At 41.2% G+C, this 26,900-nt stretch overlaps 1 protein-coding gene across 5 annotated transcripts in view; it reads left to right on the top strand.

Annotated features, from left to right (window-relative positions):
• epha8 (eph receptor A8) overlaps positions 1-19,639 on the top strand; it is a 147,036-nt gene extending 127,397 nt beyond the window's left edge. For 2 of the 5 annotated variants that reach the window (XM_031280208.2, XM_031280193.2), the window contains exons 12-20: positions 3,414-3,481; positions 3,797-3,922; positions 5,565-5,750; positions 7,906-7,967; positions 9,295-9,504; positions 13,255-13,404; positions 14,119-14,309; positions 15,264-15,422; positions 17,734-19,639. In XM_031280208.2, coding sequence (XP_031136068.1) covers positions 3,414-3,481; positions 3,797-3,922; positions 5,565-5,750; positions 7,906-7,967; positions 9,295-9,504; positions 13,255-13,404; positions 14,119-14,309; positions 15,264-15,422; positions 17,734-17,848 — 1,267 coding nt within the window. In that variant the 3' untranslated portion in view covers positions 17,849-19,639. Of the gene's footprint in view, positions 1-3,413; positions 3,482-3,796; positions 3,923-5,564; positions 5,751-7,905; positions 7,968-9,294; positions 9,523-13,254; positions 13,405-14,118; positions 14,310-15,263; positions 15,423-17,733 lie in introns of all 5 variants that reach the window. The other 3 variants (XM_031280201.2, XM_031280185.2, XM_031280218.2) reach the window with 2 other exon arrangements.
• Positions 19,640-26,900: the final 7,261 nt, after the last annotated feature.

Below are 26,900 nucleotides of genomic sequence, written 5' to 3'. Positions count from 1 at the left end.
ACTGTGTGACATTTCTAACTACACTTAATTTGATGCTAAAACACATTTGGTCTTTCTTGTCATGTTAAAATGTTCAAAATGTTCTGTCAATAATAAGGACGATGAGTAGAGAGGAGTTTCTCTCATCTTCTCAACCCCCCCGCCCCCGTCTACTTTCTGTTTTGTGTAGCTAATTTCCTAACTAGTAATTTCCGACTCATAGTTTAGATTTAATTATGTTGATTTATGTCCAGTAACTTGCAAGCCAAACGTTCCCACTTATCCCATCAACCCCCTCTTCCTCCCTTTTGATGTCTTCAACGTACATCTCTATAGTACTGCATCGCATAATTAATTTCATTGCACTTAATTAATTCACACTTCAGTGGATATTAAGTTTTTCATTTTCTATTCAGTTTGAATGGGAACAAAAATATGTTGTAGGTTATAAAAATGTTATCCAGGCAAAATCCTGTTGTTATGACAAAGTCCAGTATATCCAATGTTACTAAGATACAGGATCAAAAAAGAAAGTCTTCACTGATGGTGGAGATAGATAGATAGATAGATAGATAGATAGATAGATAGATAGATAGATAGATAGATAGATAGATAGATAGATAGATAGATGGATGGATGGATGGATGGATGGATGGATGACTTTATTAATCAAGGTGTCTTCACAGCCAGGTACCTTAAAAACAAAATACAGTACAATACAATAGGATACAATCGCTGCAATCAGTGCAGAGAGGACATAAGGAAAATATATAGATATGATTGTAATAAATATTATCAATAGTATATAAATAAGTGGTAAGTATACTGGAGTGTGGAGTGCAAAATATAATAGGTAGCCTAAAAGTCCAGTTTCCTGATCATAGGTCTAATAGGCACAAATAATTTGATAGACACAGAACAGATAAGTTGATAGACACAAGTAAGTTGCTCCTTTTGTAATGAATATGCTAGAAAATGAGTTGGATGCGTGGCCAGGTTGGGTCAGTAGAGCAGGCGCACATATACTTGGAGATTTATGCCTCGACGCAGAGGTCCAGGGTTCGAATCCCACATGTGATGATTTCCTGCATGTCTTCTCTCTCTCTCTCTCGCCTTTCTCACCTAGCTGTCCTGTCAAAATTAAAGGCGGAAAAGCCCAAAAATGAGTTGGATGGGACACTGGCCAACTTACTTAAAAAGTCATGAGAAAATAAGCTACCAACAACTCCTTATGACACAAATCACCTGGGACAGTTTTACTGTTTACACACAGGAAGTAAACATGAATCATAATGAGATATACCTTACAGCACTGCAGATTAATTAACGGTTGATCACCTTAAATGATTCTGCTATACGGACTAAATTACATTTTCATCTTTATGGATAAAATGCAGTACTTTGGCTTATGCTTCACTTTATAATTTGCCAAAACCTTCAGTAGCACTTATGTCACCTTGGTTCTTACTTTATAGTTAGCATCCACTTCCACATCTGGTAGCTCAAAACCAGTCCCTGATTTGAGTATAGGGATCGACCAATACCGTTTTTTTCAAGACCGATAGCGATTATTAGTAGTTAATGAAACCAATAACCGATATTTGGAACCGTTATGCATTTACAGTGAAAATGAAAATCTTGAAGTCAAAATTACGATTTTTTTGATTTCAAACTCCAACACAAAAATGCTTTAAGCACGTATTTAATAAATTAGAAACTTCCAACATAATACACAGTAATAGATCAGTCAGATAGTGTTGTGGGGGGGGGGTCAGACTCAGTGGTGAGTGAAATCGAAGCAGAGGGACAGACAAAGAGCTGTAGCCGAGCCAAAGTAGAGCACTTTTTAATTAACTAACTTCATCGGTTATCAGGCAAATAAAATGATGATACAGATAATCTGTATCCCAACATTAGCCACCTTCCAAAAAATACCAAATTGTGGCTAATTCAGGAACAATATTGCTCCCATATTTAGTTTTTACACTGTGCTCTCTCTGTATATTTTCTTTCCTTTTTATTTTATTCCATTGTATTTCTCTCTCTTATTTTTAATAATGTTAATCTGTATTTTTATTTTTAACCAAAAAGTGTCGTGAATTAGCTTCAGCTAAAAACACTATGATATATACATCAGATGACTGTTTAAAGGAACATGCCGACTTATTGGGACTTTAGCTTATTCACCGTAACCCCCAGAGTTAGATAAGTCCATACATACCCTTCTCATCTCCGTGCGTGCTGTAACTCTGTCTGACGGCTCCACCGCTAGCTTAGCCTAGCACAGAACATGCAGGTGAATGGTTCCACTAATCCTACTGCTCCGAATTGTGACAAAAGTGACAAAATAACGCCAACATGTTCCTATTTACATGTTGTGATTTGTAGAGTCACAGCGTGTACAAAAAACAACGTAACATGAGACACAGCCATCTTCTTACTGTAAACATACTGGGAACTATATTCTCAGACAGGTTTGCTGCAAAGCAAATCATTCCGCCCAAGTACTATATTCTTCCGCCTGAGAATATAGTTCCCGGTTAGTTTACGGTTAGAAGATGGCTGTGTGTCATGTGACCTTGTTTTTTGTACAGGCTGTGACTCTACAAATCACAACATGTAAATAGGAACATGTTGGCGTTATTTTGTCACTTATTGGGAGCAGTAGGATTACTTGAACCATTAACCTGCAGGTTCTGTGCTGGCCTGATGCCGCTGGAACCGTCAGACAGCGTTACAGCACGCACGGAGATGAGAAGGGTATGTATCGACTTATCTAACTCTGGGGGTTACGGTGAATAAGCTAAATTCCCAATAAGTCGGCGTGTTCCTTTAAGCTTATCTATGTTTTTTGTATCTGTCCCTACCTAAATAAACGTAAACAAAAAAAAATAATCTGCCAACTGCCAAAAAATGGCCCGATAATCAGCCAGGGCCGATAATTGGTCTATCTCTAGATTTGAGTAGAGGACTGTCAGTGTGGATGTCTCCCCAGCCACGTTTTATTTGTCAAACCCTCAGAAGAAATATGGAGGTACAAGGTTTCTCCCTGACAGCGACAATGTTAATCATTTAACTCAAAAACACAGAAGCATATACCGATAGAAACAGGTCTGTTAATAGAAAAGGGAACCTCATGATCAACATATATATTTGAAGGATTGGTTTCACCTTGGTGCCAGTGGAATACCTAATTAACGGAGAACAGGTCGACTTGTTGTTCCTGATAAATAACTCTGTGTCTCTGTGTCAAGTGAGCTCTGTTGAAGTTAATAATTCATTATGAACAATTATTGATTCATTAATTACGAGCTGTGGTTAGAGTTTGATAGTACACACGTTTCACTGTTGTCCTGTATTCATCCCACTGTATGTTTGTGTGTGCGTGTATGCGTGTTTGGATGTCTGTGTGTGTGTGTGTGTGGTTTTTATAGACACTGTGGCTACAGCAAAGCCTTCCAGGACTCTGATGAGGAGAAGATGCATTACCAGAACGGTCACGGTATGTTTGGCCCATTCCTCAATTATAATTAAAATGTATCGATTGGATTTCATTTTCATGTAATAAAGTTCATCGTTAGAGCAACAACAAAGAATTTTCATCACGCACTGATTGATTACAGGAGCACACATAGGCCTTATTTCCTGCATGCTGTCTCCCTCCCTCTCTCTCTTGCTCTCTCTCGTCTTCCTTCTGTGAGTCATTTCTTCTCTTTCATCAAGTTTTCCCTCCACACACCATGTGACAGGGGGGCTCAGATGTGATGTGGCTCTCATTCTCTGAGATGTGACTAAATGCTAATGTTGTTTATCTTAGTGTCATTCCCCGACGCAAGGTTCTATATCGACCCGCACACATACGAGGACCCCTGCCAGGCGGTCCACGAGTTTGCCCGAGAAATTGAAGCTTCCAGGATCAAAATAGAGAAAATCATTGGTTCAGGTAAATCCATAGACACACACACACACACACACACATACACACACACACACAAACAGAGTGAGAATCATTGGCTGGGCTAACTTAAAATCATTGGTCGGTGTAAAGGCTGTGGTGTGCAGCAGAGAGGAGGATGGCAGAGCGGAATCAGAGCGTTGCGTGGGACTGTCAATCAAAGCTCCTCAGACAGCCAGGGAATACTAACACTGTGTCAGCTCCACAATACACTGTGCTAGATATGACTCCTGCAGACATAAAGAGAAATATAAAGTATAGAATTGAGGAAGACAAATAACAGCAATCACACTGTACGTTCTTCTGAGCTTCAGATAAGACTTAAAGGGCATTTTCACACCAAAAAGTCGGAACCAACGTTCATGTTTTTGTTACATTGTAACATTTGATCCGGTAAGTTTTGCTTTCACACTGCAGTTATGCAAGCGCACTAAAGATCTGTACATGACATAACTTCATCCTGTCGTCATCACGTACGTGAGCCGCGTCTCCCGATACTTGTAATAGATTGGTTTGTAGAAGGGCTTCCCCGTCCTGTCGTATCCTCTCTCTGGAGAGTTTTTGTGATTTTTTTCCAGCTGTCTGCTGCTCTCCCTGTGCTACCGCGGCTCTTTTTGTTTTGTTACACTGTAGAGAAGCAAGACACGGGAGCTTTCATTGGGCTTTGAGGAGCTGGAGCATTTATTTAGAGACAAACTGAAACCACATTGTACTCTTACTACCGCTTAACAAGTAAACTGCTAATTTATTCTCTGATAGCCAACAGCTGTCTGCGTACATTCACTGTCTCTCTCATGTACTCTTTTGGTTGGTGTTTGGTGTTTTAAGCCCCCATCGTCGTCTTCCAGGCAACGCTGCCTGGAAGGCACTAGGATTAGGCAAAGGTTAGGGTTAAGTCGACGGTTGAAACGCTGCCTTGAAGTCAACGTTGGGGGCTTAAAACACCATCAAGCCTTTTGGTTGTACCAAATTTCTACTGTTTGGTCCGGACCGTGGTCCGGGGGAGGTGTGAAAGGCCTCTTAATGAGAAAGAGGCTGATGGATGATTAGATACTTCCAGTTCTGCACATATATGAAGACAGAAAGCCTATAAATTCATTTGTTTCCGTAATCTAACATTTACAATTATTGCTTAAGAGGTGCAGGAATTACCCCAGTGTATTGCAAGCCTGGTGGCCCACTGGGCCTAAGTTCCCTCCCGCCAGGCTTAAGCCACTGGGAATGATGTTTTATGTATTTTAAGACATTTTTTTTTTTTAAAAACTACAGTTTTTTTGCTCAGCTTGAAACTTGTTATATTTTAGCACTGACTTAATGGAGGGCCCTATGGAATCTGTCTTATAGCTTTTTTAAATTCTCAAATTCAGGATTCCATCCGTGATTCTGTTATCACAAAAACTACTGGGCTCCACATTAATGCTGCCATCAGTCTGTGACTGGCCCAAACCGGGCCTTCGTCTGGAAAAAAAAAAAAACTTGCCACAGGGCTAAACAACTTTTCAGGGGGATACCCTGAGGTGGTGGGCACATTGCATGTTGAATAGAGTGGTAAAGAATTAAAGATTGGATGTATTTTGTGCTGAATTGGGATCATTATTGTGTGTGTGTGTGTGTGTGTGTGTGTGTTAAGGGGAGTTTGGGGAGGTGTGTTATGGACGTATGAGACTCCCGGGTAAAAGAGACATCCCAGTGGCCCTGAAGACCCTGAAGGCAGGCTACACAGAGAAACAGAAGAGGGACTTCCTGGCTGAGGCGTCCATCATGGCCCAGTTCGACCACCCCAACGTCATCCGCCTGGAGGGAGTGGTAACCCAGAGTACGTGACTGCTAAAACTACATATTAGTGTGAAGTTGGTTTCAGGATTAATGACTGCATACTAATATTTGACAGAAGATCTGGTTGTTAATGAGTATGTTAATTAACAGTAAAAGTACATTTGTAAGCTACATATATAAGCTTCAGAAGATTCATAATGTCATGTTGGCTATAGAACAACTTGCAAAGCTGTCACAACTTTTGCCGCTTAGTTAGAACCTGAGGTTGATGGGTAGACTGTAAAATGGCGTTTTTCCATTACATGGTACCAGCATGACTCTACTCTACTCGGCTCTACTCGACTCGACCACGGTGCCCCGTCCTCCATTTTCCATTGCAGATTTAGTACCGCCTCATGCCTGAGGCGAGGGTGGCTGGTCGTCATAGCGACGCCGCAGGAAACTGCCGTGACCTAACGCGACACACACACAGAACGTGGAAGGTGTGTTGTTGATTCTCATCATGTGGCTGTTTGTCAGAGGACACATTTAGTTTCTAAAGAAGCTGGAGGCAGCAAAAACACACCGCTAGCTAAACTATTTAAAAATGGTGGGTTTGTTCAGGACCCCCCCGTCTGTCGCTATAGCAATGATGACACAGTGATTAGTGATGATTCTCTCCGACCAATCAGGAGTCTGCAGGTTTTCACGTCACCTTTTGGTATCGCCTCAGCTCTCTGGGAACCTGGACAGAGGTGATACTAAATAAAGTACCTGTTAGCAGGTACCAGGGACTTTTATCAGAACGGAAAACCAAAAAAGGCGAGTAGATTCGAGGTGAGTCGAGCAGGTACCATGTAACGGAAAAATGCCATAAGTGAAGCCAAAACATCTGGACCCCCCCCCCTGGTGGCTGGCTGCAGTATAGGTCATAAACCCCGCCCCTCCATGTTGGCGGATGGGACATGAGCCAAACTAAAAAATCAAAATACACGTCACATAATTTTTTCCTAAAGATGGTTTCTGTCATTTTAGGTAGAACTGATCACGCTGATGTTTGTTGAAGTGATCATTTTTCTGATCAGTTTGATTTTTATCAGTTATTTGATGCTATAAAAACGGGGTGAAACGTCATGAAGGTCAGGTGGGTGTACGGGCGGAACTTCGATACCACGACTCGACCGCCCAGTCACTACTGCGCTAGTCTATATCCACGACGTTCCACTTCTGGGATTGCTCCGTTGCCGCCAGAAATTCCGCCGGATGTCCGTTACCTTCGGTTTTCTTTGTGTTGGCGTTCTAACCTCTGGTGGATTTCTGAGGACTATGGTTAACTGCTCCTCAGATCTCTGCAGGGTAAATCCAGACAGCTAGCTAGACTATCTGTCCAATCTGAGTTTTCTACTCGACTAAAACAACTTTTGAACGTACACACGTTCCACCAAAACAAGTTCCGTCCGGAGCTTAGCACCACCCAAGACGATTGTCATTGGTTTAACGAAATACCATTAAAACAGAGCACGTTTTTCTCCCATCCTGAATTGCTGTGTGGACTAGGCAGACCCTCCTCCGCAGCGCTGTGGAGGAAGGTCTGGCAATCTGAGACTACTACTGTGCAGACCCTGGCTCCAAAATTACAAAATAGTGGCGCCCGTATTCGGGATATTTTGGCTTCACTTTTGTTCAGTGGGAGGAAGTAAATCAGAAAGTAAATCTAACTGGTTCTTAGCTTTCTATAACACCTGAGTGAAACAAAGCAGTCAACTTAACCTAAGAAGGCAGATGCAGTGACAGTCAAGCAGGGAAGCCTATAAAAAGCCGTTTAATGCAGTCTATCAGTGAGACGCCTCAGAAGTCAAATGGTTAGAACTTGAGAGTTCTTCTTTTGGCTTATTCATTCACATATTTGTTGGGGTAAGCCCATAGTTATTCTGAGGCGAAACGGAAGTGTTTAGAGGAAAAGACTTCCTTCAGTATTTCTATGGCTAACTATGTAAAGGTAATAGCTCTCAGTCTGATTTCACTAAAAGTTTTCTTTGCATAAAAAACTATTTATTCATATATTAAATAGTATGAATTCTTTTAGACATCACAGGCAACACATACAGTTAATCAGTGTTGAACATGCTAGTAAGTATATTTGTGTATATATCCTGTAGATATGCAGTTCAGCATACAGTAGGAAGAGTCCTGAAGCTTCCTGTTTGTTCCCTCAGGCAAACCGGCGATGATCATCACAGAGTACATGGAGAACGGCTCTCTGGACTCCTTCCTCAGGGTTGGTAGTGTTTTCGGAAAAGTATCGAAGTGTTAAGTACTTTCCTTGTTTCCTTGCTATGACTGTAGCCTGACGTGGTCATACTCAGACTCTAGTCAGAATATGAGTCTGATGCCGCTCCATTGGGCTGGGATTATGGGTCGTGTTTCAACCGAACCAGGAAAGAAAATGCCTCTGCACTCAATTGGATAGACCTACAACCAATCAGAGCAACAGATAGACCTACAACCAATTAGAGCAACAGATAGACCTACAACCAATCAGAGCAACAGATAGACCTACAACCAATCAGAGCAACAGATAGACCTACAACCAATCACAGCAACGGAGGCAGACGTCACAGAAGCTGCAAGTCAAAGGCAGGCTTCGACAGAGCAAAGGCAGAGGCGGCAGTTTCCGTCTCGTGCGGACGGGTGTGCCAGTGTGTATACATACGTGATCACGGCTCTCTGTTCCTCTTTTAAAATGAATGCGCTGTCGATATCTTCTATAACAGACGCGATGGCAGCCATCTTTCTTGTAAACTAATTCAACCCAAGCGCTCTTTGGCGACGTGGTTGATTACGTTACTGTTGATCATCTGTCCAACATCGTATAAAGCCCACCCTGACAATTTGATTGATCCGAACAGCTCTGGTTGGAGCATAGTTGCTCCACAACGGATCAAGTCCAGACCGAGTTTCCCAACCTCAAATGTTGTGGGCGGGGCTAAGTTCTGCTGGTATCCAGGCTACTATGACTGCTGATTGTCCGGTGAAAAGAATGAGTCACCAAGTTGTTAACTTGTTAAAAAAAATTTAGTGCATTTAGTTTTGATAATCCAATGGATTTTCAGAAGGTTTTATGAGCCTGTTTGAAGGTTGGTAACTGTTCTCAAAACATCTAGGAGAATGCAGTTCATTGATTTATGTTAAAACGTAAAAACCTCCAAAGATGACAAGAAACATCACTTCACTTTACTTCTTTATCAAAGAATTAAAGCCAGGAGAAAGGCACCAGTGGTTTAGAGCAGCAAATATGAAAGTTTTCTTTAGCAAGATGTAAGTTGATTTATCATTGTGTCACATCCACAATGTCAAACAGATCCAGTATTTGCTTATATGAAAATACTGTAGGATTATTACTTGAAAGCAAATCCCTGTCATGTTTTATTCTCTTATCTTGTCTCTCCTCTCTATCTTGATTAAAATCTCTTCTACTATCACTCTCCTCATCTTTTCTGCTGCTATACCATCACGTTTTTTTGATTTTTTGATCTGCCATTAAAACTCTCTCTCCCTACCTCCTCCTCCCCAATGTTTCTCTTTTCTTTCCCTCCTTCCTGTAGAGACACGATGGCCAGTTCACCATCATCCAGCTGGTCGGGCTGCTGCGCGGCATTGCGGCCGGCATGACCTACCTGTCTGACCTGGGCTACATCCACAGAGACCTGGCTGCCCGCAACATCTTGGTGAACAGCAACCTGGTGTGTAAGGTGTCTGACTTCGGCCTGTCCCGAGTACTGGAGGATGACCCCGACGCCGCATACACCACCAGTGTGAGTTTTCACATTGAGGCAAGCATTAATGCAGCACACACACACACACACACACACACTCAGACACACATGCACACACACACACACACACACACACACACACATTCAGACACATTCTCACACACACACAAAAAAGAAAGGCAAGGCAAGGTAGCTTTATTTATACAGCATATTTAAGCAACAAGGCAATTCAAAGTGCTTAAAGAGCAGTTAAAAACAATTGAAAACATGCGTTTAAGTTAATATGAAAACAGCTAAAATAGAATAAGACAGGTATGAAATACAAGAATGAAAGTTACAGTCCAGTGCAAGAAGTAAACATTTTCTTTAAAAAAGGCAGCATCAAAAAGAAAAGTCTTCATTCTTGAGTTTTCAGTAGACCTGCAGTTAGACTTTGTTCCAGATATGTGTAGCATAAAAAGTGAACGCTGCTTCTCCATGTTTAGTTCTGATCTTGAAATCCAACATGGCTGCTCCGTGCATCAACAGCAGTGAAAGCTGTAGTAATATACTGTACAGTTTATTAGCACTTCTGTCTTATTTGTGTATCATTAAACCAGTCGTAAAAACACAGTCATGTCCAACAATGTTGTTATGTTGTTTGTATGCACAAAAAACTAATGTGTTGTTATCAACTGGTATTGCTAACAATGGCTAACCTGGATAGAGCAAACCCCACATTGAAATCCAAATTGTTTTAATGAAACACGGTCAACTCGGGTGTGACGTCATTCCCAGCTCCGGCTTCCGAGCTACATGGAATGCACTATCAGTGTCAGGGAACGGCAATCACATGTAATGTAGTCTTTTACGGTATTGTTCCGTTGCCGCCGGAAGATCCGCCGGATGTTCCTCATTTTCGGCCGAATGTCCGTCCCCTTCCTCTTTCTTTGTGTTGGCATTCTAACCTGGTGGATTTGTGAGGACTATGGTTAACTGCTCCTCAGATCTCTGCAGGGTAAATCCAGACAGCTAGCTAGACTATCTGTCCAATCTGAGTTTTCTGTTGCACAACTAAAACTACTTTTGAACGTACACGTTCCACCAAAACAAGTTCCTTCCCGAGGCTATTTTGCAGAGGCACCATTATTGTGTCCGGCGCTCAGCACCACCCATGATGATTGTGATTGGTTTAAAGAAATGCCAATAAACCAGAGCACGTTTTTCTCCTATCCCAGAATTCTGTGTGGACTAGTCAGACCTTCCTTCGCAGCGCTGTGGAGGCAATGCGAGACTACATGTTAAAGGGTCTGAAAAAAAACAACTACTGAACTTCAGCCTTCTAAAATCATGCTAATAATAGCCTTTACATTCCAATATATGGCTTCATATTCCGTGAAATAAAATTACAAGTACAAATGTTCTTTTATTATCTAGGCTATATGTTATTTATCATTCTTATATATGAGGGCAGTTCCACTGAAATCTAACCAAAAAAGTAGCAGCAACAAAAAAGTTGGAGACAAATACGACTGTACAAAAGCAATTCAAACACAATCAAAGTCCCATGAAAGTGAAAGCGAGAGCAAAGTAAAATCATCTTTGTAAGTGCTCCAGTAGAGAGCAGTCCAATATTAAGCCTGGTGAGCACAAATGTATGAAGTCTTCACTAAAAAAAAGCAAAGTCCTTCCAGCGTCTGATGCTATCAGCTCACAGCACACAGATGGAAATCAGCGTTTGACACATTTGTCTGTTACAGTCTGTTAAAGCACCGCTATCAGATTACAGAAAGCTAGGTGATTAGGTGCAGCATCACTCAGAGACATTTTGAAGGGGAAAACGATTGTTAATGATGATATTACAGACAATACTATATAATTATTGGATGATTATAGCTGAAGATTAATACAGTTCACATTAGAACACATTGTCACTCCCAACTCGTCAACATACTGAGGCTTGGTCTGGACTAGGGATGTTAATGATTAACCGTTTAACCGACAATAACAATTTTAACCGATTAATACTATATACATTTAAATGTGTTTTTTCACCACCCACAGCCATATTTAAACAGTGGTTGGGGTCTACCTCCCTGGTGATTGTTGAGGCTGAAGGATGGGTTATGCGTTTGTTTTTTTTCCATCCCCAATTGGATTTAAAGGATAAGGCCATAAAACAATTATATTTTTCTTATTGTAAACAAATCCCAGGATAAAAACAAGACCAACAATGCACCAATCCCATTCATTCCTACTGAAGACGTAAATCTTTAAAAACAAATATATCATTTCACTTTAAAAAAAATTTTTTTTCTAAAACAGCTGGGCACTATTAGCCTGACAAGCCAGACCCACATCCAGATGTTGGGACTGGGAACTCACCATTGGCAGGACTTAATCCGAGGGGTGGGATAAACGGTTGTCTTTCAAATACACTCTGCACTCATAGCCAACCAGAGCAACGCTAGTTGATAGACTCAATTTTTGCCGTATCCGGTCGGCAAAACTCCGAACACATCTTCCTTTTTTAAGAATGACTTCAGTGCCGTTCTTCGTTCTTTTCTCAAAGAAAAGCTTAACTCCAAGTCTTCCAGAGTCGCGGCCAAAGCCGATTCCAAAGACCGCTGTTCTCCAGCAGCAGCAGCCATCTTCTTTGTTTTCAAGTAGCAGGGAATTCACGCGGAACCGTCGCAACTCTGCCGTCATTATGTTCAGCCCCGCCCACCGACTCTATACACGATGTGATTGGCCTGACCAGAATTTGGTTTTTCCAGCTCGCAAGCCAACGGAGAGTTGCTAGACGACCCTGGCAGGGTGCGTCTAGATTTCTAGACTAGGGCACTATAGTTTTAAGCAAATTTTACAAAAACAGAAGAAAACAATGCATTTATTGGGGACTATTTTCAAAGGTGGATTAATACACATTTGTTGCTTGTGTGAGTATTTACAGCAGTAGGACAGTGTTTGAGCGATTTAGTCAAAACAAACTGTGTCACCCGGTATGGCCTATTGATGTGTTTTTAACAACAATGGAGCTTTATGGCACCGAGGAATAACATTTAGCTGGCTTTAGATGCAAAGACTACTTTTTTGAAGGGTACATTATTCATTATTATTAGTCTTTTCATGTGAGTTCTTTGACAATAATAAGAAAATATGGAATATAGCCAGACTAACCCTTTAAACTGAGATTATGAGTTTGGTTCTATAAACTCAAGATGTATAAATCTGCCTTATAAAGTCTGATACACCCTGGTAAAACGTCAGCCTGGTCTCACAGAATTCTGTGAAATGATCACAAACTGTTAACAGCGCATTACGTGGTAGTTTTCATGTGTGAAAATTCCGTGTGGCCACCACGGAATTCAATGCCAATGTAAAGTCAATGAGAAGATGACGTAGCATTAGGAGCGACTACGGTAGCGAGTAGTATGAAAGCCCTAAAATCTGCATAGGGAGGTTGGTTGGGGGGGGTGGATGGGTCAAGCAACACAGGACTTTCACCCAGGAGACCGGGGATCGTATCCCGCGTGTCAGGATTCCTAAACCCAACGGTCGCTTTCTTCTTTTCCTAAACCCAACCGTCCCGTTGTTGTCCCACGTGTCATGGAAACGTAAGCCCACCCACGACCTTTTCCTTAACTTAAGGGGCCGTGTTTATTTAACGGAATTCTTCCGTGGGCCCATCACGGATTTTTTTGCGATTCCATGAAACTGCCACAGATTTCGATTTAAGGGGCCGTGTTTCACGGAATTTCACGGAATTCTGTGAGATCAGGTTGTAATACTTCATTATGCTCCTGACAGGGCGGGAAAATTCCAATCCGCTGGACAGCCCCAGAGGCTATTGCCTACAGGAAGTTCTCCTCATCCAGTGACGTGTGGAGCTACGGAGTGGTCATGTGGGAGGTGACGTCCTACGGAGAGCGACCATACTGGAACCTCACCAACAGAGATGTAAGCACTATTTGTTAACCAACTAACTAGGCCGGCAACTAACCGGCCTAGTTAGTAATAATCAACTTAATCTGTTGATTATTTTCTTGATTAATCGATAGTTGTTTGGTCGACAAAATGTCACAAAATGGTCAAAAATGTGGATCAGTGTCTTCCAAAGCCCAAGATGATGTCCTCAGATGTCTTGTTTTGTCCACAACTCAAAGATATTCAGTTTACTGTCACAAGGGGGAGAAGAAACTAGAAAATATTCACACTGAAGAAGCTGGAATCAGAGAATCTTTTGGCTTTTTTTGATAAAAAATGACTAAAACCAATCGATTATCAAAATAGTTAGCTGATTAATAAGAAAGCTGACAACTAATCAATTAATTGATTAGTTGTTTGGTCTATAAAATGTCAAAAAATGGTAAGAAATGTTGATCAGTGTTTCCCAAAGCCCAAGATGATGTCCTCAAATGTCTTGTTTCGTCCATAACTCAAAGATCTTCAGTTCACGGTCACAGAGGAGAGAAGAAACTAGAAAATATTCACATTTAAGAAGTTTTATTTTCATAAAAAATTACTCAAACAAATTAATCGATTATCAAAACGGTTGGCTGATTAATTTAATAGTTGACAACTAATCGATTAATCTTTGCAGCTCTACAACTAACCTATGTATCTTCATAGCAGACGCTGTAGTCTCATCCATATTTTGCTGTACATGTGCAGGTGATCAAATCTGTGGAAGAGGGCTACAGGCTGCCTGCTCCTATGGGCTGCCCTGGTCCTCTACACACACTCATGCTGGACTGCTGGCAGAAGGATCGCAACGAGAGGCCACGCTTTTGCCAGATAGTCACTGTTCTTGACAAGCTCATCCGCAACCCAGAGAACCTGAAGTCAATGGACACACTCTGCAGGTGGGTGGGCCACTGAATAGATCCATGTTTGCAGTGAAGCAACATGGGTGCATTGTGTCACATGCCTGGTAGTCTTTTGATTTAATTTGGCCAGACAGTTCGCCAACATTTAATCAAATATTGGTTCATGTGATTAGCGGATTAAGCTGCAAATCAAAGCATGACACCATCTGCGAGGGGCTGAGAAGATGAGCTCCTGGACAATATATGGTGACAGACTGTTAGGCCACTAAGTATCTGTCCTGGTGTGGGAGGCAGAGTAAATCCAATCTCATCCCGCTGCTATCAAACATGAGCGCGGTGGGATAAAGTTGCAGCCTAAAGTTTCCCTCAAAGTTATCTGGCAAATGAAGCGAGCGGTCCTGTTCGTTTTCCAATAAGCTCATTTCTGATGGACGCGCTGTGCGTTAAGTAAAAGCCTAGCTGTGATATTGACATTGATCCACAGTGAATCTGGGAGCAGGTTTGAGAGGACACCCGGACCAAAGCTGGACCTGTGTAAATTGCTCAGTTCAGATCCCAGGTCTTATGAAGTCAGTGGTGCATGGTATGATGCATCTGTGTGTGTGTGTGTGTGTGTGTGTGTGTGTGTGTGTGTGTTGAGAGAAGTGGTAGGTAGAGGAACAGGCAGAGAAGGAGGAGTGTGAAGGATTTCTCCCTGTATTAATCTACTCAAAGCAGCCATCCTACAACCACAGCCACCACCTCTTCTCTATCATTTTAACTGCTATTGATTTTCTGCCTCAGTTGCTAGCGCCTTTCAAAGTCCCCCTTTCCCCCCCAGTTGCTCTGCCTCTTGCTCACTTTTTGCCTCTTTTCTAATTTTCTAATATTTTTGTCTTCCCATTCATCTCTCTCTCTCTCTCTCTCTCTCTCTCTATCTATCTCTCTCTCTCTCTGTCTATCTATCTATCTATCTATCTATGGCCATCTGTCTCTCTCTCTTGGCCGCAGTTTAAACAGTCCTTCTCTGATGGAGAGAGCTATCCCCGACTTCAGTAGCTGTAACTCAGTAAACGAGTGGCTGGACACCATAAAGATGGGTCGCTACAAGGACCACTTTGCAGCAGGGGGGTACCAAACTCTGGGACACGTCATAAGCATGAACCAAGGGTAAGTACTGACCGTGATGGAGAGTGATAACAGCTCAGAGGTGATGCTGAGGTGTTAGCTCTTGGCAGTAGTTAGATGCTGGGCTCTACTAGCCATTGTATGTAGCTTAAAGACCCTGTAGGGCAAATGTGTCAAACTCAAGGCCCACAACTTAAGGTTCACAATAAATTTTGGCCTGCCTAGTTGTGCGCCAAACCAAAAAGACAGTAAACTGTTTTTCAAACTGCAATTACGTGACACTCAAAACGGAATTTGGCAGATTTTCCCAGACTTTGAGACTCAGAAATTCCCACTCAACCAGTGAGATTGAATATTCAGGCCTGTGAAACAGGTTGCTGTGAGTTGGCTGTGTGGTAGCCTACTTTTAAAAATGTAATCAGAATTTCAGCTTTGCTAAATTCTGTGGTGTTAAGGAACTTTTTTGCTGACTTTTGTAGGGCTTTATGTTGACCAAATTGTATGTTAGAAGGCTATATGAGACATGCAATATAGCAGTCAAAAATATTTTACTTTTTTTTTCGGTTAAATAAAAGCATGTCAGTGAACTATACATGTCTGGCCATTTTCCAGTGTGGCCCTTAGTGAAATTGAGTTTGACACCCCTGTATGTAGGGTGAGAAATCACTGCACTCAAACTGGGCTCAAACTGTTTGATTGTTACATTGAAGTAAGTTGCAGCTTCTGCACACTTGAAACATTATAAACTCCTCCTTGTAAATCTCAGAAAATCAGTTTGATCACTGTCATGATTCTGCACCGTTCATTTTCTTTGTTAATTACCACCTCCACAGTTTCATCTAATGAGCCTCTTCCATTGAACTCCGTCAAAAGCACAATAAACCCAGTGCCTTCATATCTGAGCCTGGGGTCAGGCTCTTAGTTTGTTCCTTTTTCAATCAGCCTTCAAGTCTGTCCTTCACAATTATCAATATACACTATAGGACCACATCCCTCTGCAGGTAAATTACTTTGATCCTCTTGCAGCAAATCGTGCGGTGTATCTCACATAAAAGCTGATATCCAAATAATATCAAATAAGATAATAATCTGTACTGGCCACAAACAAATGAAAGACGGTGGAGGGGTTACATTGTGAGTAATAATCTTACTCTGAATGTCTTTTTAACAGAACTGTTCACATTCTATCTAACTCTAATTGCCTCTACTTTACCGAGTCTTTGATCGGTGTCAAGCTACTGTCAGTGAAGCTCAACAGTTCTTGCAGGTTTTTCACCTTAAAAGGCCCATCAAATACGGGTTAAACTCTCTGAGGCACTGGAAAGCTTTTAATGTGAAATATCTGTATAGGAGGGGTGTCCCGTGGCCTAGTGGTTAGGAGACAAACCATTTGATCCTAACATCCGTGATTCAATTATGGCTGAGGACCATGGACTGTAAAAATAATGGACAGGGCTTCTGGGGCTGAAAAGTGAAGCCAATGTGGAAGTACCTTAAAACGGCATTCTATCTCATTTCCTCCAAAAAGAAGTCTGTTTCTATAGAAGTCAGTAACCTCAGTGAACATTTTCACAATGAGTTTATGGTGTCACTCGGTAGTTTAAAGTCTTCTTCAATACAGCATGATGTTCATTTAGTAAATTATGGTCCTATTTATTTTAAAATAGACGATAAAGCAGCGGGTGCTTTAGGGCCGTGGTTACACCCGACCTGTCAGTCATTTTAGAGGCTTAGCGATGCTAACCATGTCACTGTGTACATTAAAATAGGCATGAACTTTATTTGGGTGTCCATGTTTTCATCTTAAACTTTGACCCTCTCACTGTGTGTGTTTTCACTTCATCAAAGTTAATTGGAACATTTGGGTCGCCTATAAATGTCTTGTTCAGCGTTCTGCCAACCAAGCTAGCTAGTTACTGCTAGCCTTAGCTGGTAACTTATGAGTAAGTTTGCAGATTTTCTGTGCAGATGAATGGTGGCAGTACCCAGAGGTCTGCATTAACCCCACGTGTTTTTCCAATGGATGATTCACTTCAGCCGGTTGAAAATCAGCAACTTTCCCTCTTTAGTGTTTAGCTTAGCGCAGCGCCATTGCAACACTGGCATCCTCCTCAGCTTCGCCCTCTCATCAAAAATCATCCAGTTTAAAAAAAAAAAACAAGATGGTGATTGCCAAACTCGAGCCTTTAAAACGACAGACCACAAACCAATGGGTGACATCATGCTACGTCCATTATTTTTACAGTCTATGCTGGGGACCTCTATTGCACGTCATTCCCTTTTCTCTCAAACATCACTTCCTGTGTGTGTGTGTGTGTGTGTGTGTGTGTGTGTGTGTGTGTGTGTCGTGCAGGGACATCCAGAGGCTCGGAGTGACACTGATGGGCCACCAGAAGAAGATCATGACCAGTGTCCAGCTGATGAGGGTACAGGTCCTCAACAAGAGTGTACCATCTGTGCATGTATAACTCCAACACTGAGGTTTCTCTCTGCTGAAATCTAGAAACCCAGGCTTCTGTAAGGTCTAGAGGGACTCCGTGGAATTCAAGATGATCTGATAAGCGATACGTGGGAACTTTACAAGACTTTTTCCCGAAGAGATTGAAGAACAAAATGTGAACGGTTTTAACTACAGAGCAAGTAAACATGGGACTTCTTTGGGACAAGTCCGACCTTTCATTTTTTTTCCTATCTGATTGCATTTTCTGAGTTTAAACGTCTTGTTTATAAATGGAAAGACTGCCTTAATTACCACAAATTGTTTTAATTGTATTGTCTATAAAGAGAAGATAATTTATCAATCATGAATTTATCAGAGAAATATGATTTACTGAACCGGGCAATAGTAAGAGTACATGGAGTGATGTAGAGGGTGGGGATGGGGGGGGTGTTTTCTGATGATACTTGCTGCCTCTACTTCAGTACCAGCTTGAGGAGAACGTGGCACAGAAGGAGGCTCGAGCCAGAAAAAGTGGAGAAAAGTGAGATAGTGCTCACCCAAGTTGCCAGATCGTCTCCACAGCGGAGAAGACCTATTTCACCCCAGGCTATTAATACCAACAACAGGCACATTTCTCCGCCGTCTAACCTTGATGAATGAACCCAGGAGAGCCCTGGAGCCCTCTGTCCAGTTTAAAGCTGTGTGGCGCACAACTACTGTACTTGGAAGATGTGTATGATTCAGTTACGGTGCACTTTATTCTACAATCTCTCTGTGATGTGGAGGCTTTGCAGTTGTGTCACAAATCTCCTCTCAGCCACAACTGGAGTCACAATGTTGGTCTGTTAAAGAATTAGCTTGTTTGAAAATATTACATGAATAATGACTAACTATACAGTATAAAACCCAAGAAGAAAAAGATCTATCTAACATTTAGTAGTGTATGAAGTTGTTCGCTCATGAGATTTGTTTCCAAACTTTCTTCACTGTGACAGTAAACTGAAGAGAAAATATATTTAAATTACATGCAATAAGTTTAAATATGCATACAACATAATGGCCATTTCAAAAACTTTGATAAATACTGCATGATGCATTTTCAGTATATTTCGGGATTTCTTCTTATACCTCTTATTTCAATTACTGAATTTTATCCAAATGCATTGCTATTTAAAATAAATTTCCAATTAGATTTAAATCAATAGCAAATGTTTTTCAAATTCACTTCAAGTATTGCAAATCTATTTCAGTTTTGAGTGTGAAAGTTCATTCTTGACCTGGTAAGAGACCCTTGAAAAATGACCCCATATTTACGTTTTATTGTTAAGCCGTGTCCTCTAGTGGAAGTAGTAATTATGATGGGAGCAAAGCAGGAAATCATTTACCAAGGTACTAAGACCAAAAAAGTCTGTTTAGGTTGGATGGATGGGTCAAACAAACACATGACTTTCACCCAGGAGACTGGTGTTTAAAATAAAAGTAAACGGCGAGTAATTTTAACTTTACGTAGCAAATGGAAGTACGTCACCTTCTATGTCACGTCACGTCATGATACATCATGTCACGATTTAGACTTTAAATTGAAAATTGATCGAAATGAGCCTTCTGATCTCGACTTTCAAAATCAGAAACAGGATTGACGATTCCCCCACTATATGTAAACAAACATGACAGGTCTCCATGGTGCATTCATGTGCACCTAGTTAAACTATTGGTACGAACTGCGCCTCTAAAAGAAATCAATGAAAAACTCAAACTGTTGTTGCAAAGTATCCTTCTGTCATGTAGTGGCCTTTATTGTGGCATTGCCGTCCCTGTTGACGAATAATGTTTAAATAGAATGGAGACCATAAAATCGAAAGTCGAATCGTGACACCCCTAGTACATACGCATGGAAGCAAAGTTATGTAACAAACAAACGGATTTTAACCCAAACCACAATCTTTTTTGGTGTTTTTTAGTTTGATAAGTTAACCCTAACCAAAGGTACAGTACACACACAAAAAAAATTGGATTGGTTGAAATCCAGGAACATCCAGATACAGCTAGTGAGTGGACCCTCAACTAAGATTATTTTGTCAAACTCTTTCAGTTCTATTGTTTGTCTAGTTCAATTGAAACTGCAAAAAAATATATTTAAATATATTTTTTAATATATTACAATATAAACTTTTCAAGGCATGCTTTTCCTTGATTAGTTTCAGATACAGTAATACATTCATGCAGCTTAAAAGCATTTTTTTTAAATGCATTTGGAAGATCCCATATATTGAAAATGTATTTGAAATGTATGAGGCCAAAATTAGCATCAGTTATTGCTTTTTTGCTTTTTGTTTGTTAGCCAAATATCATTTAAGCAAAGCACCTGGTATCAATGCTAACTGACAACTAGATGCTAACTCTAGCTTCTACTACATTTACTACATTACCTAGTGTGTAAGCTAGGTGTACAACAGAAGAGTGCTAATTAGCTAAGCACATATTAATTTCTTGTCTAACTCCTGCTAAAATATTGAAATATAAAATGTGTGTTTGTGAAAGAATTATCAGTAAAAGAAGGCAGCACAAAATATCTGTCCGCTGAATTCTGTTTCAACACTGAACAACACCAGTTTATCGTGATTGTTCCCGGCCTACAACATGGCTGCCAGTGTCCCACTTAGCACCCAATGTTAGCTTAATCAGTTGTTTAACAGTTGTTCATTTGACAGTGGTTCATAAATTTAAATACAAAATTAAAGCAACACTAGAGAACTTTTCCCACTTTGGTCCCCCTACAGGTTGGAAGCGGAATTGTCCATTACAAACATTATGCAAGTTTGCCAGATCGGGGAGCGGATCTGTAGTTCGAATGAACTATGGCCACGCCAAGACCCGCCCTACGAAGCAGCTCGATTGGTTGGGGTTAGGCCTTTGACCTCGAGTGGTTAAGGTTAGGATAGCCGATTGGTCAGGGGATAGGACCTGAACAAATGGGGTTACGTTACCTTGCGTAAGCATGGACGACTGGCCAATAAATGCTATTGAAGGGCGGGTCTTGGCGTGGCCATAGTGGGATTCGTAATATCGCGAACTGGACAATGTAATGTAACGGACAATTCCGCTTCCAACCTGTAGGGGGACCGAAGCGGGAAAAGTTCTGTAGTGTTGCTTTAAGTAACTCCTGACTGCCAAACCTGCAAAATTGTGTACAGCATTTTTATATTTCCCTAAAACTCCCCTTAAATGTTAATCCTTAAAAATCCTTAAATATAGGCTAACCCAATCTAAATATACTGTACATCTTTTTAGCTTTCTACAAAAATTAGACATATATTTGTAGATCGTCCACTATACAACCCGCTTACCAGTTATCAGCCGATTGAATGGGCGCTACCATAGATATGGCCCTAGTCTACCTCCTTGTTGGCTCAGTAATCCGTTATCATCCATTGCTAAATTGGATCACCAATCTGCATCAATATTCTACTCTTGCGACACTGTAAAGCCCAGTTCAGACCAAAGATTTGCGACGATACAAGTTGAAACTTGCAACTCCTTGCAACGAGCCGGTCTGCAGCGTTCTAAAACCTGCCAGTTTCCACCAATGAGACAAGTGTATCATCTCCATAACTACGCCTCTTTGTACTTCCGTTCTGACTTTTAGGCTTTTTTGCAGCTGGATATATCATTTGTTTCATGTAAGTAGGAATGTGGATAACGTTAGTGATATTGAGATGCTTGCTACAGTTGCATCATGATGAATCGGCGAAAACACGTTTTATTTTGGGCGCTCCCTCTCTTCAGTCACTCTACCTCGCTTGACCATATAACGTTACCGTGCTTTCGGGTGGTCATTGAGGCTCCGTCTAAAACTCTGCCATTTCGACCAGCTGGATTATGGATCATTATAATGGACCAGCTGACTTCTCTATTGGCTGGTGAAACAGGCAACGTCCCTTATGTTCTAAAACCAGCCTCTGCGGCTTGAACAGCTGAGTCGCAGCGACACCATCAGCTGGTTTGAGTGGAGCTGAGACAGGCCGGTTCAGACCACTGCAACTTTTCCCTGCAACGTTCTGCAATCTTTGTCTGAATTGGGCTTAATGCTGACCTAACACCAGACGACATTTCAAGCAATTCCACTGTCGTAGACAAATTTCTAATATCAGAATGAAATCATGACAGTCTTGCCAGAGTTGGGGCGCGCTCCTGTCGTCTCAATCATTTGGTGTAATGTGGTCACAAAACTCAGTCCGAGTCAGTCTTTTTCCCGTCTTGGCGTTGTAAAGTATTAAGTCTTGGTAGCATTTTTTTTTAACAGTCTTTGCTTGGTAGTGATGTTAAATCATGTGAACATTGTCAACAACCAATGGGTGCTCTTCCACCAGCACCAAACAGGTAGCAGCAAACAGGCTAGAGCCAGTGTTGTTATGGTGCTGCGCTAGGCTAAATGCTAAAGAGGTAAAGGTGCCGATTTTCAACCCTTCTGAAGCAAGACATCCAACAGAGTTTTACTAGCGGGTAAACGCGGAGCTCTGGGTACTGGTGCCATTCATCTGCATTTACGGCAGAACAGAAAATCAGCAAACTTTCCCTTAAGTTACCAACTAACGCTAGAGGTAGCTAGCTAGCTTGGTTACATTTTTTAAAACAAATCTACAGTAGATGAAGTCTTGAGAATTGTGACCCTGCAAGACCCCCAGTCTTTGCAAAATCTTGTAGTCTGTGACTGAAAACTCAGGGACATTATGACGGATTGTTTTTAGGTGTCTATTTTATCAACTGGGGGTCTGTGGTTTTAATTTGTGTAGTTTAGGGGTCCTTGACGTGAACATTTTTAGGATCAGTGTTGGGGAAGTTACTTTTAAAAAGTAGTGTTTGCTCATTACTCGGTACTTCTTAAAAAAGTAATCTGTTACTTTACTTAGTTACCCAATATGGAAAGTAACTTTTTGCTTTACTCGTTACTTTTACGTTACTTACTAAAAGCAGGCGTCTCTGGCAGAGACTGAAGTTAATTATACCAAAACTATCTTTGACCATAAAGCCAATCTCTGGTTTATCAGTGAAGTGTCTGAACCCGCAGGCTGGATTCTCTCCTCACAGAGGGACGGCTGATTCATTATGAACGAGTCCAGCACGGGTTGAATGCACATCAGCAGGTCATTGGTGTTAGTGTATACTATGTAATGTCTGTATCGACTTGTATCGGTCGCACAGCCACGATGGTCCGTGCATTGTCGTAGACACATGCAGCCTCTTTTCTGGAAATCCTTGCATGTCCGTGCGACCGACACAAGTCCGTGGACAGCGGTCCGCTGCGTGTATGTATGAGGCCATCACCACCGCATCCATCTGTGAGGTTGTCAGCTTTGTGTCTGCCTGGCTCAGAGCGCCGTCCAGCAAAAAGCCACGAAGCTTAAAAGCTCTCAAATGTTAGCTTTGGCTGCTTCTCGCTTGCCATGATTACTCTGCTACCAGCCTCTGTCACGTCCCGTGTGGAGCTTGTGAGCGCGCAGCTGAGAAGGCAGTGTCGCTGTCAAATCTGTCCCTGGGAAAAGTAACGTTGCGCCAAATTGAAAAAGGAACTACGTTTCGTTACCAAACACGCGTTACACTACTTTTTACCCAAAAGTAGTTATGTTACCCAACATTGTTTAGGAACTGCTGTTTTACTAAACCTAAGTAGTTTTGTTGCCTAAACCTAACCAAGTAACGTGCGTTTTGTTTGAATTAACAATTGGACTTCCAGAGCGTTATGCCACGCTATCGGCGACTGTTACCATATGAATAGGTGATAACGGCCTTCTGGACCTACTGGTAGGCATAGCAGGCCACTTCTAACCATATCTGTGAGGCTGATAAACATTGCCCATTCAATGGAGTGATAACATCCAAAATGGGAGACTATACCCAAGTTTTCGTGTCAACATCTTCGAAGTAATATTTTGCTGGGAGGGTGTTACACCTGAAAGCCCTCTTATTTTCTTGGCATTCATGAACAAAATGGTAGCGAATCTTGTTTACTTCAGTGGATATTTTGGAATTAACGCCAACATGAATACTTATCAGTGCAATAATTCTGTACCCCAGAGTACATATGTGAACACATTGTTTTTGTGTGAATACTGGGAATATAATATAGTACACATAAGCTACACAGACTGTAAAATAAAGTGATACTTGTGATCAAATGTGATGACGCTGTTCATGCCTCAGTGTTGATGAAAAGGCGAAGAACATGTGAGTGGAATGTTAATATCTAAAGGCTCTGAAAAGTACATAATCAGCCCTAATTTATACCCTTCTCCGTGCCATCAAGAGAATGTCTTTTTCTTGTGCACCTCGGTCGGTTTTCCTCTAGAAGATTGATGTCAGTTTTTTATTAGAGAAGAACCTCATGATATTTCTTGAATATGTATTATAGTGGCATTTCACTACTGGTTTCTTTAGGATGCTTTTGAAGACACTGGACTTGAACTGAAAACCCATATTTTATAAAGTTAGGATATGTTTTGCTAGATGAATTGATTTATAATGTATACAGAGAGTTCAGTCACGGGAAGGAAGAAAAAAAAAAGAAAGCAACCGGATTTATTCACATTTCATTATTTATTCATGCTCATTTGTTTTCCAAATAATACAACTCTGAGATGTTTTATTAAAGTTGATGAATCATCCTTGTTGCTAATGATAAACCATAAATGTGCAAACTGTCCATAAATACACAATAAAGGAACGTTTGTCTGTGTGTGACTGCAACAGTAATTTTCCGACTATTTCTAATAGAGAGAGCTCATTTCAGTTTCACTTGCTTTTGGTTCTTAAAGGTCCCATGGCATGAAAATTTCACTTTATGAGTTTTTTTTAACATTAATATGAGTTCCCCCAGCCTGCCAATGGTCCCCCAGTGGCTAGAAATGGTGATAGGTGTAAACCGAGCCCTGGGTATCCTGCTCTGCCTTTGAGAAAATGAAAGCTCAGATGGGCCAATCAGGAATCTTCCCTTTATGACGTCATAAGGGGAAAGGTTACCTCCCCTTTCTCTGCTTTGCCCGCCCAGAGAATTTGGCCCACCCATGAGAGAGAGAGAGAGATCATGGCTTGAAAACAAGCAAAGTGGCAGTTGGTCAAGACCACACCCCCACCCTCCACTTTGCCCCCCCCCCCTCCTCCTCAATAGCATTATAATAAATAATAATAATAATAATAATAATAATAATAATAATAATAATAATAATAATAATAATAATAAAGCTACAGACACAGAAATGGCACATCCTAAGGAAAGCTCATTGTGGGACTGGCTCTAGTGGCTGTAATTCTGCACCAAGGCTGAATTTCAGGAAAGAGACTTCAGATACAGTATTAGGGGACCACTAAGGTCTATATAAAGAGACTTCAGATACAGTATTAGGGGACCACTAAGGTCTATATAAAAGAGACTTCAGATACAGTATTAGGGGACCACTAAGGCCTATACAAAAGCATCCAAAAAGCAGCATGTCATAGGACCTTTAATGTTTGCACACTTTTAACGTCACTGGAGCAGTAGTGGTTGAATGCAATCAAAATAATAATTTAAGTTGGTTTAACTAATATTGTTTATAGGAGAAAAAACACTCTGGGTTGTTTGCATGTCTTTAAACCAATCACAATCGTCTTGGGCAGCGCAGAGACGGTGGCTCTGCTAAATAGTCTCAGGAAGGAAGTTGGGTAACACTTTACAATAAGGTACACGAAAAAATAGGTAGTTAAGGATTAGTTACTGTTTTTGAAAGAGTAACGAATGATTAGTTACTGTTTTTCAGAAGGGTAGTTACTGTTGTTTGAAAGAGTACTCTTTCAAAAAACAGTAACTACCCTTCTGAAAAACAGTAACTAATCATTAACTACCTATTTTTTCGTGTACCTTATTGTAAAGTGTTACCGGAACTTGTTTTAGTGGATAATTTGCACCCTGCAAAAGTAAACACCACATAAAATATTAAATGAAGTTAACTGATCACACAATACAGTAACGTGAGCTATTTAAATTAGCTGGATACATGGTTAGACCTCATTTGCTCTTACCAGTGTATCACTGTGTGTACTTTGTCTACAGCAATCCCACCAAACAGTCCCAGTTAGATAATAAATGCCGTAAACATATTCTTTGTAAATCTTTATAATCATTCCCTGAAAGAACCAAGCAGGCCTGTCTTGTTGCACAATCCAAATTTTCTTCAGCCGGCCGTCAGAAGTCAGCTGTGAATAAATAATGTCTGTTTACCAATAAAACTAGTTGAGAGGCTTAAATAAACAGCATTCACCTTCTGTTGCACTCATCCTCCCTGCATGGAATTTTCTATGGATCCATCCTGACAAACATGAAAGACATCATCATGTAGTCCTGAATGCGCCCTCTGAGGGAGATTTGCTCGAGGAGTGGTGCATCATTTAAGCAATCACCTCACAAAACCTCATTTTTAATGAGTATTTTTTTGTGTTCAGAGAGGGCGGAGCTCGAGAATTCATCAAGGACACAATCATCATTACTCCGTCTGGATGGTCATATACAAGAAGCATATTCATAGTCACCCTGAGGTGTTTGATCAGGAGTTCATCTGAACTTTGCGGCACCATAACGCTCACTCTGCAACACTCAGGTTGAAAACAATTGACTTTGACTTCCTTAATGCACATTGCTGAGTTTTTGAATTGAATTCGAAAGTAAATTGCTTTTTTTTTCGTGCGGGAATGAGACCTGACCCAGCTCTGAAACATCATTTCGTGCTCAGCCTGAATGGGGAATGGGCCTGATGAATCTGTGTCTGAGTAATTGTCCTTTCCTTCACCTTAGGAGGGCTGTTAGGAGATAATCCTCTCCTTGGTGAAACAAGACCTAACACAACATCATTAATCTCATTACTAAGGCCGTGTTGCTTTGTTGCCACAGAGTCCCACGCCCAATTATCAACCACAGACCTGTCCCCATGACGATGGCGAGTCCCGCCCATCGCTAACGACCATCTACACTGTCCCCTGATTGACTTCTCTGAAAAGCGGCGGTGGTAGCACTTTGTATCTGCAATCAGGCACCCTCCGAGCCTCGGCTG

This window comes from Sander lucioperca, chromosome 6 (assembly GCF_008315115.2).
Source record: "Sander lucioperca isolate FBNREF2018 chromosome 6, SLUC_FBN_1.2, whole genome shotgun sequence".
In the NCBI taxonomy this organism is placed as follows: Eukaryota; Metazoa; Chordata; class Actinopteri; order Perciformes; family Percidae; genus Sander; species Sander lucioperca.
Note: the sequence above shows the minus strand (reverse complement) of the source record. Positions and strands in the feature narration are given on the sequence as shown.